Source organism: Lepisosteus oculatus, chromosome 13 (assembly GCF_040954835.1).
Source record: "Lepisosteus oculatus isolate fLepOcu1 chromosome 13, fLepOcu1.hap2, whole genome shotgun sequence".
NCBI lineage: Eukaryota > Metazoa > Chordata > Actinopteri > Semionotiformes > Lepisosteidae > Lepisosteus > Lepisosteus oculatus.
The window spans coordinates 28,735,213-28,754,973 of NC_090708.1; the positions used below are offsets into that span (position 1 = coordinate 28,735,213).

General features: G+C 40.9%; 1 protein-coding gene across 2 annotated transcripts in view; it reads left to right on the forward strand.

The window, feature by feature from the left end:
- The window catches only part of LOC102683754 (chloride intracellular channel protein 5-like), a 49,149-nt gene that overhangs the window by 999 nt on the left and 28,389 nt on the right, over positions 1-19,761 (forward strand). For both annotated transcript variants that reach the window (XM_015361826.2, XM_015361827.2), the window contains exons 2-4: positions 11,240-11,349; positions 13,394-13,519; positions 13,693-13,799. In XM_015361826.2, coding sequence (XP_015217312.1) covers positions 11,240-11,349; positions 13,394-13,519; positions 13,693-13,799 — 343 coding nt within the window. The remainder of the gene's footprint in view (positions 1-11,239; positions 11,350-13,393; positions 13,520-13,692; positions 13,800-19,761) is intronic.

Sequence of the window (19,761 nt, forward strand, 5' to 3'; positions counted from 1 at the left end):
GAAATCGCATCAACATTGCTAGCACAAGGTTTATTGTACAAGGCAGAGAATTTGAGTGCTTCAGTAGTTAAGATTGCTGGATTGCTCTGTGTTTGATTGGTAGGTTATACCATGGTTAGAACAGTGTTATAATGTAAGTAGGCCTTATGGTATTCAAGGGAACAACAATGGGTTTATTCCATGCTGAAAAGAAGAGAGAAAAAACATTGTTTTGGCTGTGAAGCCCTCTTCAGGTGTGAACAGTATCCAGCTACCTATGGTATTCAGCCACTCAACATTAAAAAGTAGAATGTAGTGTTTTCTTAATCAGTTTAGTGTTAAAGTGTTTTGCTGCTGTGTATTTAGTAGCACAGTATTAAAGCAGTACCTCAGCTTTAGAGAGCTGCACTGTAGTGTGTTCAGGAATCCAGCACTAGGGCAAAGATCTGCAATGTGTTTAATAGCTTAGTCTTAGGGTGGTGGGCTGTAGTGTATTCAAATGCTGGGTTTTTGAACAGTGGGCTCTGTATTGTTATTTGAGAAAACAAGTAGGAGTTTCCAGTTAAACAATAGGTTTTGTATTTATATATAATTGCAGTTAATTGGTTAGGACAGTGATATTACCCGTAATCTTTACTTGTGTATAACAAGACAACTATAAAAATCCCACAAAGTATGGCACTAGTAGGTATGGATAAAATTAGGATTTTCTTTCATAATTGCTTTGAAAAACCTTTATTGTTTCACATAATGTTGAGCAAGGCAGGGCCAATTATTAGTGTATGTTGCTTTGCAGATAACAAATGTGATGGGTTAGTAGTCTTTGCACAATGTCTGCATTTTGAAGTCACTTGTTTAATGAAAAGATCATTGCCATTAATTTCTTACATAAGAGTTAAAATGTTGTGATTAAAATATTAAGTACAGTGTACATTTACAAATGATTTATTTTGGGTTGTTAAAAATTAAAATTAAGTTTTCCAAGACCTGAGTCTTTCCATCAGAGTACTGGTGGGTGAAATCTGTCTAAAGTATTCAGGTGTTAAATTTGTTCTGAGTAACGAATGGTCTCCCCATAACCAGGCCTTAGGTACAGGGGTATATAACTGTGGGTATTGGTTGAGTTCAGAGACATTGTTCACCCCTGAGGCCCATTTTCATAATCTTCTTCAATCTGAGTGAAAAAGTCCCACTCACTATTTTAACACACATTAAGGTTTCAAAACCTTTGTTACCAAAGTAATGTTACTAATCTCCTGATGGACATTTTATAAATCCATTTCTAGCAACACTTCAATTTCTGGGCTACCAGGATTAGCTCTCTGTGGGATGTTTCGAAATAAGCTTATTTCATGAACATTTAATCCTCATACAGTACATATCCCAAAAATGCATTGTGTTCTGTATATTATTTCTGTGATATATATTTATTTGCAAAGCAATGCACTTAGCTGCAGAAATCCAGGTATGTTTGGTGTGTGTGAAACCGTTGCTGTTGAATTTCAATATTTACTGTAAATAATGGAATGTTGCTTTTTTAAAGTGAATGCTGAGTAGTGTTCATTACAAAAGGCTGTCAGCTCACTCATTGATGCCTGCAAAGGATTGTGCTTCAACAGAAGAGAAATAGTGCATGTTTAACCACCAAATGTGAGTGACTATGTGCTGTAAACCAGAGATTATCTCACACCAAACAATTTTTTTGTTTAATGAGAAGGTTCATGTAGTTACAGTACAGTATGTAGCTTGATTACAGCATTTTTAAAGCCAAGGCACTCTGATTTAGATGTGTCGTACCAGAAATAACAGCTCCAGTGACAGCAAATAACAACACAACATCAAAGCTTTTTAAATTAAAAAAACTATATTTTTCTCATTGTTAGCCTTATTTTCAAATGCAGTTTTAATACTTCTGCAAACAACAACTTCAAGTGAGTCAAACTTAGTGGTCTGATTCTAGCTTATTCCTTTCAGGATAGATATTGCTCTCCTTAATGCTGCAGCAAATGATCACAATGTTTTATTTCTATCCACCTTATGAGGTTATGACCTAGGTGGGGATGCACTTCATCCACATCCATTCATTTTCTAACTGCTTCATCTAATTCATGGTCTTGACCAGTCCTTGCAAGCAATAGGCACAAGGCAGGGCACACCCTGGACAGGACATCATTCCACAGCAAACCACATGCACTCACACTCACACACACTCATATGAGGACCTGTTTTCCCAGAATCCAATTAAACTACCAATATGTCTTTCATCTAAGGGAGGAAACCCATGCGATCACAGGGAGAACATAGAAACTAATAGGCCAGGTCACGATTGAACTTTATACCTTTCAAGTAAAAATGTATTTCTTTATTTCCATTTGCATATTTGTCATATCCAAAACATACTGGATTCTAATTCTTGGAGAGACATGAAGGCATGCAGAAAATAACGTTTGAGAAGAATCTCTTCACTCCATATTGCCTGAAATTGCAATAAAATGAGTGCCCGTATCACCCTGGCAACTGACAGCCATGATTACAGCCAGAGACAGGAGCTTAGTCAATCTGTGTGTCAGATTTAAAGTAGCTGGAGACACTCATATCCCAACACCTACAGGTGGATAAGCCACTGAACAAGACACAGAGTGTCGGCATTAGAGACAGCACAGCACAAGGTCAATCCAGTCTATTGCACTTATTCAAGCACACATATTCTCACTTTCAAACCAACACACACACAGGTGGAGAGAGATGAAGAGTAAAGGACAGGGATGTTGCTGGAGAATCCCACAATTGAAACTCTCTTCTGAGTTTCTACCAAAGAAACCCTGAAATATAGTAAAATAACTATGACGAAAATACTGAGAACAAGGACACTGACTTATAAGTCAAAATCCATCCCTTCACCAAACCCATCATTAATGGATCCACACAAATATGTGTAACATGAATCCTGGTGGAGGAATCAACACAAATAATGATTCAGACAGGACAGGATCCAGTGGTGCCAGAGGAGGGAATGTGAATTCTCCCAATGTTGTAGTATACGTTAACATATGAAACATGTTTCTGTCGCAGCAAGAGGTAAAGTTAAATACATATTTTAGCGTGATTACCAGGTAAGAGCCTGGAATACCCAAGAAGTGGAAACCTGTGACCTAAATGGAACCTCATCTACATACTCACAAAATGTGTAAAATGTGCTTATAGTGACCAATGGAAATAGTGTATAGCATGGATTTCCCAGTCCTAGTCCTGGGGGGCTGGTGTGTCTGCAGGTTTTCAAGGTCTGTTTAAAGCAGCAGAACCTGAAGAATTGGTAGAACCTGTTAAATTGGTCCAGTTAAGCTAGTATCCAACTAGTTTAGCCTGTTAAGAGATATTGTGGAATGAAAACCCGCAGATACACTCACCGGGACCAGGATTGGATAGCCCTGGTCTACAAGATGTCAAACACACTCTTAAAGAAAATGCAAGAAGTGAAGCATTATTATATATTGTGCTGAGAATGTTATCTGTAACACAGTAATCTCTGTTTATAAGAATAAGAGGGACTATTTGGCCCATCTTGAAGGCTTGGCAGCTAAGTGAATCAAATGTAACCTAGAGTTTGGACCTCAACCATTAAGCTGGGAAGAATTCCATAAAATTAGTTAAACAAGGTCTTCCCTACATAAATCCATATCTGTGTCTGTTGAATAAAAGTATGCCAAAGAGTGAGAGCTGATAAATATTCAAATTTAAATAGACAATGAGAAAGGAATGGGAGAAATATTTTTCATAAAAAATCACATGTCCTCACAAGTGTTGGTGTATTTAATAAGTATCATTTGTCAGAAAATGAAGATTCACCACATTCATCTCATCAATCTGAATTCTTCTAAGAATTGTTTTCTTTCTTTCCGTTCCTTTCTTTCTATCTGTCAGCTAGACATGTCTGAAGCGGTGTGGAGGCTGCAGGAGCTCTGAACTCAGTGGCTCTATTCACGCTGCTGTACAGCACACTGAGTAGGGAGTGGGGGTGTCAAGCCTGGCCGCCTTGCACTCCACGCCCTGCAGGGTGTGTTTCTGTCTGTGCACAGCGGCTCAGCAGCCTCCTTTAATTTACCAAGAAGGGATGAGCATCTGCACCCAAAGTCTAGCTACCAGAGTTTTAAATAGCACCCAGCCCACCCACAAACAGCTGGCACAGCCAATAAGAGTCTTAATTAGAGGGCAGCAATATTCAGCTGATTAGGCACTAACCCAGTTTACAAGGAGGCACCAGAGCCTGCTAGTTCCCAGCTGCCCATGATGCCAATTTTCACCTTTATGCCTGGACTGGGCAGAAACTCCTTCAAGCTTTCTGCAGTCACTGTGGTTGATCAAACATCTATTTTACATAGAAGAATTAAACAGAAACCAATTTTATTATACTAATTATTTTTGAAAGTTAAAGATTTTAAAAGGAATGAAAAAGACAAGAAATATGATATTGTTTTCTGAGTGAACACTGTCCCACAATCTCAGCTGACTGTCATACTATACACCTGAAAAAATTAAGCTTGATAGGCCCTGAAGTTGGAACTAGAATATTTAATAGATAAGACTTTAGAACAGATCTTATACAAGTATCCTGTGAAGTTCCATGATAAAAGCAGAACAAAATCTAAAAAAGCACAAATGTAAAAAAGCACTGAAAGACACAATCAAGCATAGAGAAGTGCAGTATGTTAAAACATAGTTCAAAGTGGAAAAGTCAAACTAAATTACATCTTCTAAGCAACTACTGGAAAGCTTCAACCAGACCTTACAAATGCAGTGCGGTATGCTTTCACAAAAGCTAAGACAAAGGCTTTGTCTTCATTTGCTCTGTTAGGATCCTACAGTGCACCCTGTTTCTTGGATCTGGGCTGCTGTGGTTATCAGGGTTTTTTTCACACAGGAGTTAAAATACACTGCTGCCAAGAGTCTATTGGCCTATGCATTGTCTCATTGCTCCTTAAAGTCATACATTTTAACATAAGTAATGCTCTTCTTGGTAGTAATGCATGTCTTTCTCATTGGAGTTGCAAGCCACTTAGTGTTAAAAATGTAATTAAACATGGTGGAGAAGTTGAATGTAAAAGGAATATGTTGTTTAAAAACTGAGTGCAGCCTCATGGCTCTGACTAGTCTCTGGGATTGAACCATATCAGTCATTGCCTTGCTATGCAGACTCTTGGTGACCTATAGCAGGGCCTGGATCCCATGCAGCTATTCTCACAGAGAAGCCAATACTGGTGTTTGTGGGAGTAACATGGACCAATACTTTAGAGCGCAGGACTAAATCCCTGTTTAATAACATGGCCCAGCACCAAGCTGGATGTTTTAAGCTTGGGGAAAAATGTTTTAATGCCTTCTTTCGGTCCTTTTGAAGCTTTTCCACAAACAAAGAAACTCTTTGTGCGGCAGAAGAAGAAAAGGAAAGTACATGTTTTGGTAAAAACAACCTATTTTAGACCTGTGAGAGGAGACCTTCTATTTTTTTCACTCCACTGAAGGTCTAACATAAATACATTGCTTTATCTACAAATACAATGCAAATACAGTACAAGTGCTTTTCCTCACTTAGATCCTTCCATTCGTTTCCCTTAAGTACCAACTCAAAGCCCAAAAGACTTGCTTTAATTGGGGTATTGGTGTTTAATGCTAACATAAGGGGCATTTTGACATGGTAATAGTAGGAGTTGCCTAGGGGGGTGTTAAGCATACATTGTGCATGGTGTCTGTTCACATTGCATATGGACTGTCTATTCAGTGTCAGAGCCCCCGTGCACAGGCCTGTCAGATTTGCTAAAGACTCTGTGCTGGCTGTGTTCTGGACAGAAAAAATAAAAGTGCCTTATGTATCTGGGTTCCCACTGGGTGCCTGGAACCACTTGACTATTCTCCCCACCCAGGCTTCCCAGACACCCCAGGATGAGCTGTGCCCTTCTTTTTCTACTCATCATTTTCAAACAGGATGCCCCTTAAGTCAAACTGACACAAAGCAAACTGAAATACAGAAATAACAAAGCCGATATAAATCCAATTTTAACCAAAAATCCAATATTATACAATCCAGGATAATACTCCTTTGCAAAATAAAAGCTCTTCTGACTTCATTCACCAACATCTGTTTTCAATTCTAGCAAATTTGCTAGTACATATATCTCTGTTGTAAAAGGCAGTAACTGTTAAAACAAAACCATCCATGCCTGAGCTGCAGTTCTATTCTTTAGCTTGTCATTGAGATTTACTTTTGAAAACAGACCTTAAGATGGTTGCTTCTGGGAGAGAAGGCTACATATAAAAAATAAGATATTAAAAGCAGCATTGCATGATACAAATTTGCAAATATTAAAGAGTTATAAGGTGAATGTTCAGGGTCACAGAGATAGGAATGTTTCTTCTCAGGGATTATGGGAGATAATATTGGATGTTTTGGAGACTATGTGGACCTCAAAATGACTTTATCCTGGACTCTAGTATGATAACTGCAGATCCATACCACAGTACCACAGAACTTTGGTCAAGTATGATTGCGGTTACCCTTGACTTCTGCAGCTGCTCTCCTTGCTTCATAATTGGTGGTGGCCGCAATTAAACCCTGTCGCGACATCAGTCTACCACTGAAACATATAGTGATTTAAAAAAAAATATTGTGCAGTTAATCAGCAGTCTGTTTGGGAGTACAGGACAAAGCTCTCCAGTTCTGATCCTGAAAAAACCCTGTCTTTCAGGTTTTATGAATGTTTTCATTCAGTGAAGGTGGCATTAATCTTGAGCAATTAAGCTAATAAAGGTTCAATCCAGCAAATAAGAACTGGGCTACATCAATACAAATCAGACGACCACATAATAGTCCAGGAATAGAGACTCGTTTTTTTGGATGGCAATGACTAATCAGAGGTATAGACATATAACTGTAACGTAGGGTTTTGTACTGTATTGTACTTGTTTGTGAATTCTGAATAATGTATTAAAAAAACAACATAGATTGGAGGTACACACTTCCCTATTCTATTTCCTGGGGAGGGGGGATGGAGCTGCGGTTGGCTAATCTCTAGGTAGCTCTGCATTCCTACTTCAAACCTCTAATCAGATTAACACCCTCACAATGCTGTATGGTGGGTGGCAGGCAGCGGGGTAGGAGGGGATAAGCGTTCTGTGCTGCCACACTTGCAGCGCAGTGAAATAACAGAATACTGGTACTTGGCGGAGGCACAGTGGATAGAACTGCTGTCTTGCAGTGCCAGGGCCCTGCATTGTGAATTTGGGGTGCTATCTGCATGGAGTTTGTATGTTCTTCCCTTTGTCCATGGGGGTTTCCTCTGGGTGCTCCAGTTCTTTCCGGTGGTCCAAAAACATACTCTGGTGTATGGCTCTGGTGTGAGTATATCTTCCCTGTGATGGACTGGGATCCTGTGCCCTCCTTGTGCCTGTTGTTTACCAGAGTAAATACTCACTGGTTCCTCCGTGACCCTGAATTAGAAGAAGAAGTTAGCAAATAGATGGATGGCACATTGGAATATAGTTTTCAGATCCCGGGCATAGCTATTCATTGAGCCAGAATTTGTCCTGTTTCTGTAGCATTAAATGAACTTAGGTGCACAAGACTTCTGATCCCTCCTAGGAATCATCCCCAGAAATGCTGGTCCCCCCTTATACAGCTGGGTGGACGGGTGCAACTAGGATAAAGCACTTTACTGAAGGTACAACAGTGTGGACCTGAACCCACAACTAGTCACAAGACCACAGACCTACCAGCTACACTATACTGCTAATAGTGTACTAATAAATACTGTACTAGTACACCTCTTAAACTCAACACTTCAGTTTTCAGTAGGCATACAAGCATGTCAATACCATATATTGCAGTGTACTGTACCACATTCAGTTCCGTTTTAATCCAGGTTGTAATAACTCTGTTAATATTGCTGGTTTTTACATACTTTTTGCTGCACATAAAGGATCCCATATTATGTTTGTAGATACTGTATAAATACCTAAAACTGATTGAGCACATCTGATTTATCACCAGCTCATTCTCTGTTACCGACTGTTTAAAGCAGGGACCTGGGTGGGTATGAATGGAGAATATACAGTCACAAACATATGCACTGCCACTCATTTGAACAACATATTCATTAATTCATCCATGTATATCCAAATAGGTATTACAAATTACACCCAGATCAATTAATTTAATTTAGACAAGAGGTGCCAATGCTTTTGACTGTACTTGTAGCTGATAATGTTCTTCCTCTGAGCCACTGACAGAAAAACACAAACAGCATAGACAGGTTTACCATATAGCACACATTCTCACATTAGCTACTGGAGACATTACAAACACAAGCTGTTTATCTTCAGAAGGAGTTGAAGTACCTGGTGATCTGAAACATTTTGCTAATGAGATAATTAATCGATCAATCAGCTCTATTTTTACTGCATCAACTGAATCCGTCTTTATCTGAAGTACATTCTTAAAGCGCTTTGTAAAGTCAGGTGACTAAAGGTTTCATTTATTTTCTTAATCCAAAGTAAATAAATTTTCAAAAAAATAAAGTATATTTACTATATATGTTTATACATGATTATTTTGCAGACTTCCAGCTTGAGCTCATTCTGTGCTATTGAGAGGGATGGAGGTTAGTGTATCGGGTCCATGTTTCAAGACTGGAGATAATGCTTATTAGTACAATGAGCCCTTCCCAGCACCCTCACAGATGAGTCGGTCTTTAGGATTGCACAGCTCTCTGCTCCCCACAACTCCCTGTCACTCCATGCTCATAATATCCTTCCAATATTGTTTCTATCCAAGCCAATCATGAGAAGTTTCAATAATGCACATTACTTTAAGTTCAACTGGTACTGCCTTTCTGGTCTGTAAGACCGAGTTGTCATTCTGTGATATTTCCACTAGAGGGCAGAGTGTCACCTCCTTCATGAGTAAGCAGGTTTGTGAGAATGGATGGATGTGTTTAAGGGCTGAAGGTACTTCTGGGCTTTTTTTTAAATCTACTTCATCCCAGAGCATTTGTGGGATTTTATATTCGTGGCACTTAAAATAAGGATAGTTATAGGAAACAGAGAACACTTTATTTCCCCCATTTGACATGTTTCATGATTACACCATGCTAAAAATGCATCCATCCATTTTCTATCCACTCCATCCAATTCAGGTTCATGGAGAGCCGCAGCCTATCCTGCAAGCAAGGGTAAGCCCTGGATGGGACACTAGTTGATCTAATGACACAAACATGCAAACACTCACACCAAGGCCAGTTTTCTCAGAAGCCAATTGATATACATATATACTGTGTCTTTTCATTGTAATAAGAAACTGGAGCACCTGGAGGAAACTCACATGAACACAGGGAGAACATACAAACTCCACGTAGATAACACCCCAGGTCCGGAATTGAGCACTACACAACCGTCCCAACAATGATAAAAATCCACTTGCAAAAATCTCCTTTTGATAAAAACTCCTTCATTATTCATATGAGTTTCTAAGTAACATGTGCGACTGAATGAAGAAAAACCAGACCTTACTACACATTTGCATTAAAGCAGTACTCTTTGATTAAAAGGCACAATGGAATTGCTCCTTTTAGAAAAACGAAAATCACAGCAAAGAAGCATACCAAAGAAGCAAAGAATAAGCAAAGAAGAGAGGGGTAGTGAAATAAAGCTACTGCATATGAAAACAGCACTGTAATGGTAACAGGACAGAAAAATGGTTTTAAACTCCTGTTTAAATAAACTTTCTATTTTGATTTGAAGCAGCACTTAACAGAAAGAATCAAGTTTAAAGCGCGATGAGCAGAACTGATCATTACAAAATGCTACTAAACAAAACAAGTCTCTAGAACACTACAGAACATTACAGAACAGTACTCACCGTGGCATTCCTCTTTCTGCTGGGTACAGGGAGTCTATTGTCAGAAGCCCCCAACCCCAGTGTGTGGGCACAGGAACCACAGATTCCAACACTGTGCTTCAGCCAGTGGATGACTGCACTGGCAGGCTCAGCACCAGCTAGAACCGGCCTCACCAAAACAGCACAACAGAGAAGAGGACATGACTTTTCAGCCCCATGTTGTACACTTTCTCTTGTGTTATTCTCCAATAAAACTTCAAGCTCAAGTTGCTAACTGAACTGTAGCTTCTACAGTATGTATAGGCTTCTATGTATGGGCTGCTTTGCATTGCATAATTTGAATGATTGTGAAGCCAGTCCTCCAGAAGTTAAGTTTTGTTTTTTATATTTATTTTTTTCCCTTTTTCTAAAAAAAGAACAGTCAATAGTACTGTCAACTTTTACTTCATTGATTAGAAAGAAACCCTAAGCTTTACTCTCTTCCCTAGTGGTGAAATGAGGTTCTCAGTCATTTAATGGAGGTAACATAATTTAAAGTGCTTGTCAGAAGGAGGATGACCAGCTTTTCTCACAAAAGAAAAGAACACAATTTAAAAGAGCAACATCCAAATGACTTCTCTATTGGTGCGCAATTCTGTCACAAGGAGCTGGTAGGTCATTGTCTTTGGAGCTGTGGTGCCCTGAATAGCTTCACATGCATCCACCCACACACCCCTAACCCCTCCCTTCAGCCACCTCTGTCTGCTCTGGCCTTGCAGATGTCCCCGGACAGCCTGCAATGGCTTTAGAATGCAAACCGCCTCCCTCTCAAAGCCACTGGGCTGCTGGGCACAAACAGCCACTGTCCGCTAGCCAACCAGCCACTATGGCCTGGTTTGATTTAGCAGGAAAGAAGTTTGGATTCCCAGAAATTGAGCTCTTTGTAAAGGTAAGATTTTATATTCATGCAGCATTGTTTTTTTTTTCAGATGGCCCTTGTTATTGTGCTATAATTGCTCTTGAGTTCTGTGCTGTATAGTATTCTTTTATACGTCTTCTGTGAAGAAGTAAATAAGTGGTTCTAGGAGTCTGTGTGAGAGGCAAATAAACTCATGTGTTTGTGTCAGAAAGCATTGTCGGTCACAGGTGATTTTCTTTGTCCTGTCACTCTGATGCGTCACCCAGGTCTCTGTCTGTGTCAGAATTTTTTTGTTTCTGAATTCTGTTTCTGCCTATCCATCTTTCAACTACTGTTTGTACTGTTCAGTTAGCCAGGAATGTCTGCATCCTCTCCACTCACCCGTTCCTTACACCTTGCTGAGTCTGTGTGCAGTGAGCGGCTAATCAAGTCTATCAGAATGTTTGCATTAACCCTCCCTCCCCTTTTTCTCTTTCTAGGCTGGCAGTGATGGGGAGAGCATCGGGAACTGCCCCTTCTCCCAGCGTCTCTTCATGATCCTCTGGTTGAAAGGTGTCATTTTCAATGTCACAACTGTCGACCTGAAGAGGTGAGAGCCTGTCTGGTTGGATGACCTATTGACATTGCAGCCCTCATTGCAGGCTCAACCACTTAAGTCCTTAAGTCTGACATTTTGCTTTTTGTTAGAAAATTCTGTTCCAGCTCAGCTCTCAGTTACAGAATTGAAGACTTAATTTACTTAATATTGATATTAATAAGAGCTGTTTGACTGTTTTCAGCTTTTAAACATTTTGGAGGTAATCTTTAACAATTTTATTTCATATGTACAATAAAATAAAAAAAGAAACAAGTATTTCTTTTTTCAATCAAAGGTTTGATATAATACATTTTCATATTGCATTTCAAAAGTAGAACAAAATCCATACTTTTTTACTTAGGTAAGTTGACTGTAATGAATACCAGCAAGTCTGTGGTTCTTCAGGGCCAGGATTGGAAAACCCTGTCCTAGAGATCTCAAAATGGTTCTGTTAATTTCTTCTGTTGATTTAGAAAGGGACTTTCCCTGTCCCAGATACCAGTATGGCTGTAATTGCTAGATGAAGGGGAATAACTGCCCCATTTGAGTGGAGATCAGATGGCCAGAGCAGTTCTCAGGCATGGAATGTCCACAAACTGAGCAGGAGCTTGTGTTATCATGTTACAATTGAAGTTACAATACCTCAGGTAGTGTGAATTACAGCTTTATAACCCATCTTCACCACTGGATTCCTCTTTTACTAATTGAAACCTATGGGGTATTAGGTGTTGAAAGAACTTAAACTAATTTTCCATGTTGGTAGAACTATTTAAGTAATCATCAGTATCTGTCAATCTAGTGCACTGTTATTAAATAATTAGTAAACATTGTAGATGCAGCAAATTAACAAGAAGAGGCTACTTATTATATTGACACATTATTTATCTAGACAATATGGGGAAGCATTAGAAAGGAAAAAATGTTATGTAGTTAAAAGTGTAGAATTCAAATCAAGGAATATTATATTAAATTTGTGTAATCCACTAGTTAGAATATAGTGTGCAATTTTGGTCACCTGATTATAGAACACATGCTGCTGTTCTGGAATCAGTAGAGAAAAGAGTTAAACAGATACATTCCAAGGATTAAGGAAATGTCATACACTGACAGGCTGAAGGAACTTTTATGACAGGACCTGATAAAAACGTTCAAAATCTTCAAAGGCATTGACAAAGTCAGCCCAACAGATTTCTTCAGAATGAATGAAACATGAACCAAATATCACATGTGGAAACTACATGGAAGTGCATTTAAAACTGAGAACAGGAGGTACTTCTTTACACAAAGAGTTGTGGGAGTATGGAAAAAGCTATGTGGCCATGTTGTTAAAGCCAATACCCTGGCTTCATTCAAGAAACAACTGGATTTCATAAGCGTCCAAATAAACCAAATAGGCCAAATGGCCTCCTTCTGTATATAACCTTTCTTCTGTTCTTGTATCTGAGCTAGTTTTCAGTTCAAACATGTGTGCTCTACAATGTGTATCTCGCGGGAAGATTGCAGACCCTCGTAGGTCTTAAGAGTCACTGTTACACAAAAAGCTAAGAGGTCCTGCCAACTGAAACTACCTGACATAGGATTGGAGGTCACAATCTGCTAATGAAACAAGGCTCCAATCTACAACATGTACAGTAGAACTCAATCTGCATTCTGAACGAGTGCATTTTGATTGGTTGAACCATTGGGGAACACTGCAAAAAAGTATGTTTTAACCCAAATTCATTGTGGTTTTATACAGCTTTTCCTCCCACGTGATTATTATAGGCTGGTCAGATTGTGAAAATCCACAGAGGAATTTTAAACAGGAACCTGGGATTGACATTCCTGTTATTATGAATAGACTACAGCACAGTGTCTCCAATCACTATATTGGTTTGGTTTTAATTTCTGGTCCAGGGGGAAGAGCACCACCTACTGGACCACCAACTTCAATAAATAATTGTAAAAAACTGTAGGAGATGGAGAATTTAGACACTGTGTAACTTTATATATACAGTATGTATGTTGATCAGAGTCCCTAAATGTTGAAGAGATGACCACTATGTGTCTCTGATAGGAAGCCAGCTGACCTACAGGACCTGGCTCCTGGGACCAACCCTCCATTTGTGACTTTTAATGGAGAGGTGAAGACTGATGTTAACAAAATCGAGGAGTTCTTGGAGGAGAAACTGGTGCCTCCACGGTATTACTCTCTTTTCTTCTGTCTTTTTCTCACATATCAATATGCTTAATTTCCTTCTCTCGCTGTCAATCTGTCTTTCTTCTTTTCTTTCTAGATTTTAATGTGTCAAGACATTTTAACTAATTATTCTCCTGAGAAGAAGAATTTCATCTTGTTTGTTTAATTATTTATAGATACCCAAAGCTGGCAGCAAAGCACCCAGAGTCCAATTCAGCAGGGAATGATGTCTTTGCGAAGTTCTCTGCCTACATCAAGAACACCAGGAAAGATGCCAATGACAGTAAGAGTCTGTTATTAGGTCTTGGTCATCTGAACCAGGCAAGTCAGCTGTACTCCAGGGCTGGACACTGGTGTTGTGAGGTTCTGATCTTCTGAACCTGGCAGGACAGCTGTGCTCCAGGGCTGTAGTCTGTGATTGTTCAACCTGCAATGTCCTCTGGTTTTCCCCAAGGTCTCAATTAACTTATAGATCTCATTATTGGCTGAAGTTTTATAATAGATTGGAATAGACTTGTAATCTATGAAAGTGGATCTTTTAAAAACACCTGCTCGATTCATACTGTAATAGCAATAAAACAATTGAAGCTTCGATAATAATACTATTGTTTATTTCAACAGGATAAGACCAAATTAATGTGCTGGTGTCTTCAGCACACTGAAACAGTTTGACCAATGCAGTGAGTGAGGTTTTGTGAAAAACAGAAATACTCCTTCATTGACCTTCATCAGAAGAAGAGTAAAAGACATTGGTTCATTTCATTAATGCCATAGTGGTTGAATAGTTTGGTTGTAAACCAGACTGAAATGGTGATAATAAATTAAACTCCTTAAGATAATCAGACATTTGGGAATTTATTTGGCCATGTATTAATTTTTCAAAAATATTCATGATTATACATATTACTGATATCTTTATTTAGTTCTTTCTGTTACAGTGGGCAGTTTCAGCTCAGAGTTGACGCAAGCATGGTGAAGTTTCTGTAGTTCTGTAGAATTGTACAAATCATCAGTACAATTGGCTGCCAGTAGAGGGCAGATGATAACCAATGACCTTCTCCACAAAGCAAACGACACACTGCAGTTTGGCTTTGGAGTGAGCACATGTGTTGCCAAACTGGGGTGAGTTTCCCCGAAAATGATTAATCTTAGAGACTAACAAGCAACTTTACAATGTACGTACGTACGAGCTACTTTTATTATATGGTGTCGGTTTTGGTCCTTCAGTAGGATGAAATAAAGTTGTGAAAAGGATTATGAAGTAAACTTGACATCATAATTTAACAACCATTTAAGTGAAAGCGTATAGATACTGTAGGCACAAAATGGGACCCTTATTGTTTTTAAGAGAAAATAAAATAAACGACTGACATGCCGTAAAAGAAAACCAAGATCAACTGCGTGGACAGTGTATGCGTCCTGCACGACGTCTTTGATTTAAAGCAATATTTTTTGGCACACTGACATTGTTAAGAATCACAGTGTTTCAGGAGAAAAAAATGTTATTATTTATAGTTATTGGGTGTATTGGAACTCAATGGAAAAATTAACTACTATGCTTGGCATGTGTCACTCAACAAATACAGGACCTATAATCAAATTTAAAAACAAGTAGGTCTAAGCTTTACTATCAACAATCACGACAGAACATAAAACGGTATTCAAACTTTAAATATTGTATCGACCGCGGGTTTCTGTATGGAATGGAGCAGGCGTGGGACTCAGGGAATGGGGTTGAACAACACATTTATTAACTCGAATCGGGAAAGGTACACACACAGGGACGGGGGTTACAGCGCTGCACCTACACTAACACACACACGAAGGAAAGAGACAGTATCTCAGCCTCCATCCCACTATAGTCCGGTAGTCCCCAGGTGCTGTTTTCAGCCCGCCTTGCGTACCCATGGCTAAAGAGCCCTGCGTGGCGCTACATTATAAATACATGTTAGGCCCAATGATTTAACTTAATGCATTGCTGCATTTCATCCTGAAAATAATATCATCTAGTCAAGTATAAAACTTAGCCTTTCTTTTTAATTAAGTGTATTGTAACGGATTGGGGTTCTCTGGGCATATGCCCTCACAGCTCCCAAACAGTAGAGAAAAAAATACAGATAAAAGAAAGAAAACATAAATAGAACAAAAAACAATTAACTGCCAACGGTAATGAGGTAAATATTTATGTAACCAAATTATATTTTTACATATATCAAATGTTTTCCTTGCTTTGGCATTTTTCACGTTCTTTATGGAATTTAAATACAATTTAAACCCCACTTCAAAAGTACTAAAAGAGGGAGTATTATTAAAACATTTGACTTATGAATATGAAATTTACCCAAGATTGTTACGATCCCTGCCTCCCGGCAACGGAGGAGGCAGAAGTAGGCGTAGCCCCTATCCATCAGTTCACCTATCAGTTTTCCCATTCACCACCACACCCCCGTCTCATCCTACTTAAACACCTGTCCTTCCCTACCTCGTTGCTCAGTATTGGTTTTCCCTTTCGAGCTTCCTGGTTGCGCTACTTCTACTCTGTGTTCGTCTTGGCTTTCGGTTTGCGGTTTTTCCCTTTGGACTTCAGCTTTTCGGATCTCGGCTTGGATTGGTTACTTTCGCTCTGTTTTGGATCACTGGCTACCCCTGGATTCTCGGATTGCTCTACGGACTACGACTTCGGATCTCGCTTCAGCTTCGGTACTCGTTCCCTTTCGGATATCTGGCTTCCCCTGGACTCTCGGCTTGTTCCTACGATTACGGTTTGCTTTCGGATTACGACTTAGTTTTGTTCGCTCCTGCAAGTGGGTTCACTTACTGGTTCGGTCCCTATTACCGAACCCATAACAGAATACTGAGCCATTTAACATGGACCCAGCGGAGCAAGAGGAGATTCGCTCGGCGTTGGATCAGCACGGACAAGCCTTACTCCAGCTCCAGGCTTCTGTCCAACAGATCTCTGCGCACCTGTCTGCAATGCCGCCCATCGGCAATCGAGGAAGCAACGCTGGAGCTGCCGCTTCGGCTCCGCCTCCGCCAGCTCCTACACCTGCCCCTCGACCTCTTCCACTAACTCCACCTGACAGGTTTGACGGCGACCCTATGAAATGTCGGGGCTTCTTAGAACAGTGTGTGCTGGTTCTCAGGCTTCACCCGGAGACTTTTTTTTCTCCTCAGGACAAGATCGCCTTCATAATTTCACGGCTAACCGGCCGCGCTTTGGAATGGGCTACTGCTCTGCTTGATCGCGGGGCTCCTTAAATTCAGGATTATGATTTTTTTTTAGAAAAATTTAAGGGGGTTTTTTGTCGTCCCATAGTTGGCCAAGACTCTGCCTTCCGCCTCTCCTCCATCCACCAAGGCCGTCGGTCTGTAGATGATTATGCTATAGATTTTCAAGTAGAAGCAGCGGAGACTCACTGGAACGATGAGGTCCTTATTTTTCTTTTCCTTATTTTTCTTTTCTCAGTGAAGAAATTAAGGACCATCTGGTAAATATGCCGCAATTGGGCAATACCTTGGAGGAAGTTATTTCACAGGTATTGCAATTAGAACTCAGAATTCGCCATAGGAGTGCTGAGAGATCTTGGTCCCCTATATTAGAGGCTCCTCGGCTATCACCTTTCAGATCTGCCGACTCAGAACAACCTATGGAAATAGCCCGCACCCGGGTAACCCCTGAAGAACGAGAGAGGCGCCAACGAGAGGGTCGCTGCCTGTACTGTGGGAAATTTGGACACTTTAAAGCGGCCTGCCCTGCTGCATACTCATCCTTGAAGCGCCGCCCACCTTCTCAGTATCCTAAAGTGAGTGAGAATACTCAATTCCCTCACCTTTCCTCAGGATTTTTTATTTGTTCTACACTATTCTGGGGTAATGAAAGGAGACCTCTTCTTGCTTTTATAGACTCAGGGGCGGCGGGTAACTTTATAGACGCCGCCATCGCTCGAGCTTGGAAACTACCCTTGACCCTGGTGTCTACCCCTCTTCGTGTCCAGTCTATTGATGGCTCCCCTGTATCTCCAGGACTTATTAGGTGCCAAACGGAAATTATAAGCCTGCAGATAGGCGCCACCCATGTGGAAGACATCTGGTTTTATCTCCTTGAGACCCCAACACATCCTCTGGTGCTAGGCTTTCCTTGGCTACAGCAGCATGACCCACACATTTCTTGGTCCCGTAAAGAGATAGTAGCTTGGGGACCCAGATGTATTAGAAAATGCTGTCGCCTACCCGTGAAGATTGCACTCATGGCGACGTCCCCTTCAGGGGTTCCTACCATACCCCCTCAATACTCTGATCTACAGGAAGCCTTTAATGAGCAGGAGGCCTTGGCCCTCCCCCCTCATCGACCTTACGATTGTGCCATTGACCTTTTGCCTGGTACTATCCCTCCCAAAGGTCGTATTTTTCCACTCTCCAATTCTGAGTCTGAGGCCCTGAAAGTCTATATACAAGATTCTCTGAAGGCTGGGCTTATACGTCCATCCACTTCACCAGCATGTGCCAGTTTTTTTTTGTGGAAAAGAAGGATGGTGGGCTCCGTCCCTGCATCGACTATCGTGGCCTCAATGAGATCACCATCAAAAATCGGTACCCTTTGCCTCTAATTCCAGCAGCACTTGAGCCTGTGCATGGAGCCAAGATCTTTACAAAACTGGATTTACGAGTGGCCTATAACCTAATCCGCATTCAGGAGGGGGATGAATGGAAGACGGCATTTATGACAACCCATGGACATTACAAATATTTGGTCATGCCCTTTGGTTTGGTTAATGCTCCAGCAGTGTTTCAATCTTTTATTAATGACATCTTTCGTGATCTCCTACAAAGATTTGTCTTGGTTTATCTAGATGACATATTAATTTTTTCTGATTCCTTCCAGGATCATGTTCTCCATGTCAGAGAAGTACTCTCCCGGCTCATTAAGAATAAGCTATATGTCAAACTAGAGAAGTGTACCTTCCATGCTTCGAGGATTCACTTTTTAGGGTACGTCATCTCACCGGAGGGGGTGGAAATGGATTCGAGTAAAGTCTCGGCAATTACTGATTGGCCCACTCCCAAGAATCTCAAACACATTCAACGATTTCTCGGCTTTGCTAACTTTTACAGGAAGTTTATTCGAAACTTCAGCTCGGTGGTCAATCCCATAACCTCTTTGACCCGTAAAGGACCTAAACAAGGCAAATGGACCCCTCAAGCCGAAGAAGCATTTCAGCATCTGAAACACCTGTTCACTACAGCCCCCATCCTAAAACACCCTGATCCAACTTTGCCCTTTGTGGTCGAAGTGGATGCTTCTGGCCATGGTGTGGGTGCTGTTCTCTCCCAACGTCATGGAGAAAAACAGATTCTTCATCCCTGTGCCTTCTTCTCTAAGAAGCTATCCCCTGCCCAAATGAACTACGATGTCGGTAACCGTGAGCTCTTGGCCATTAAGCTGGCATTGGAGGAATGGAGGCACTGGTTAGAGGGTGCTCATCACCCTTTTTTAATTTACACTGATCATAAAAACCTGGAGTATCTGCAGTCGGCCAAACGTCTTTGTCCTTGCCAGGCTAGGTGGTCCCTTTTTTTTTCCAGATTTAATTTCTTGATCACCTACACTCCAGGTTCCAAGAACATCAAGGCAGACGCCCTTTCACGGATCCACGACCCCCCTGAGGCCGAATTGATTCCAGAACCCATCATCCCGTCTGGTAAGTTCCTGGCAGTGGTAAGATGGGACATTGAGGTAATTGTCCGACGAGCCTTGGTAGGGCAGACGGTACCTCCTCAGTGCCCTCAGGACAAGTTATTTGTCTCTAATTCCGTCAGATCGGCAGTTTTACAATGGGGACACGACTCCCGCTTCGCTGGACACCCTGGATTCCACCGTACCTTGGATTTCATCTCCAGAGACTTCTGGTGGCCAACTATGGCCAAGGATGTCAAGGAATATGTCCAGGCCTGCTCTATCTGCTCCCAAATGAAGTCTTCCCGGATGAGGGCAGCGGGCCTTCTTCAACCCTTACCCATCCCGGACCGTCCTTGGACCCACCTCTCAGTAGATTTTATTACTGACCTTCCACCCAGCCATGGACACACGACTATTATGGTGGTGGTAGACCGTTTTTCCAAATCTGCCCATTTTATTCCCCTACCATCCTTACCTACAGCTCGGGAACTAGCAGAATTGTTTGTACAACATATCTTCCGACTGCATGGCATCCCTAAGGATATTGTTTCTGATAGGGGCCCTC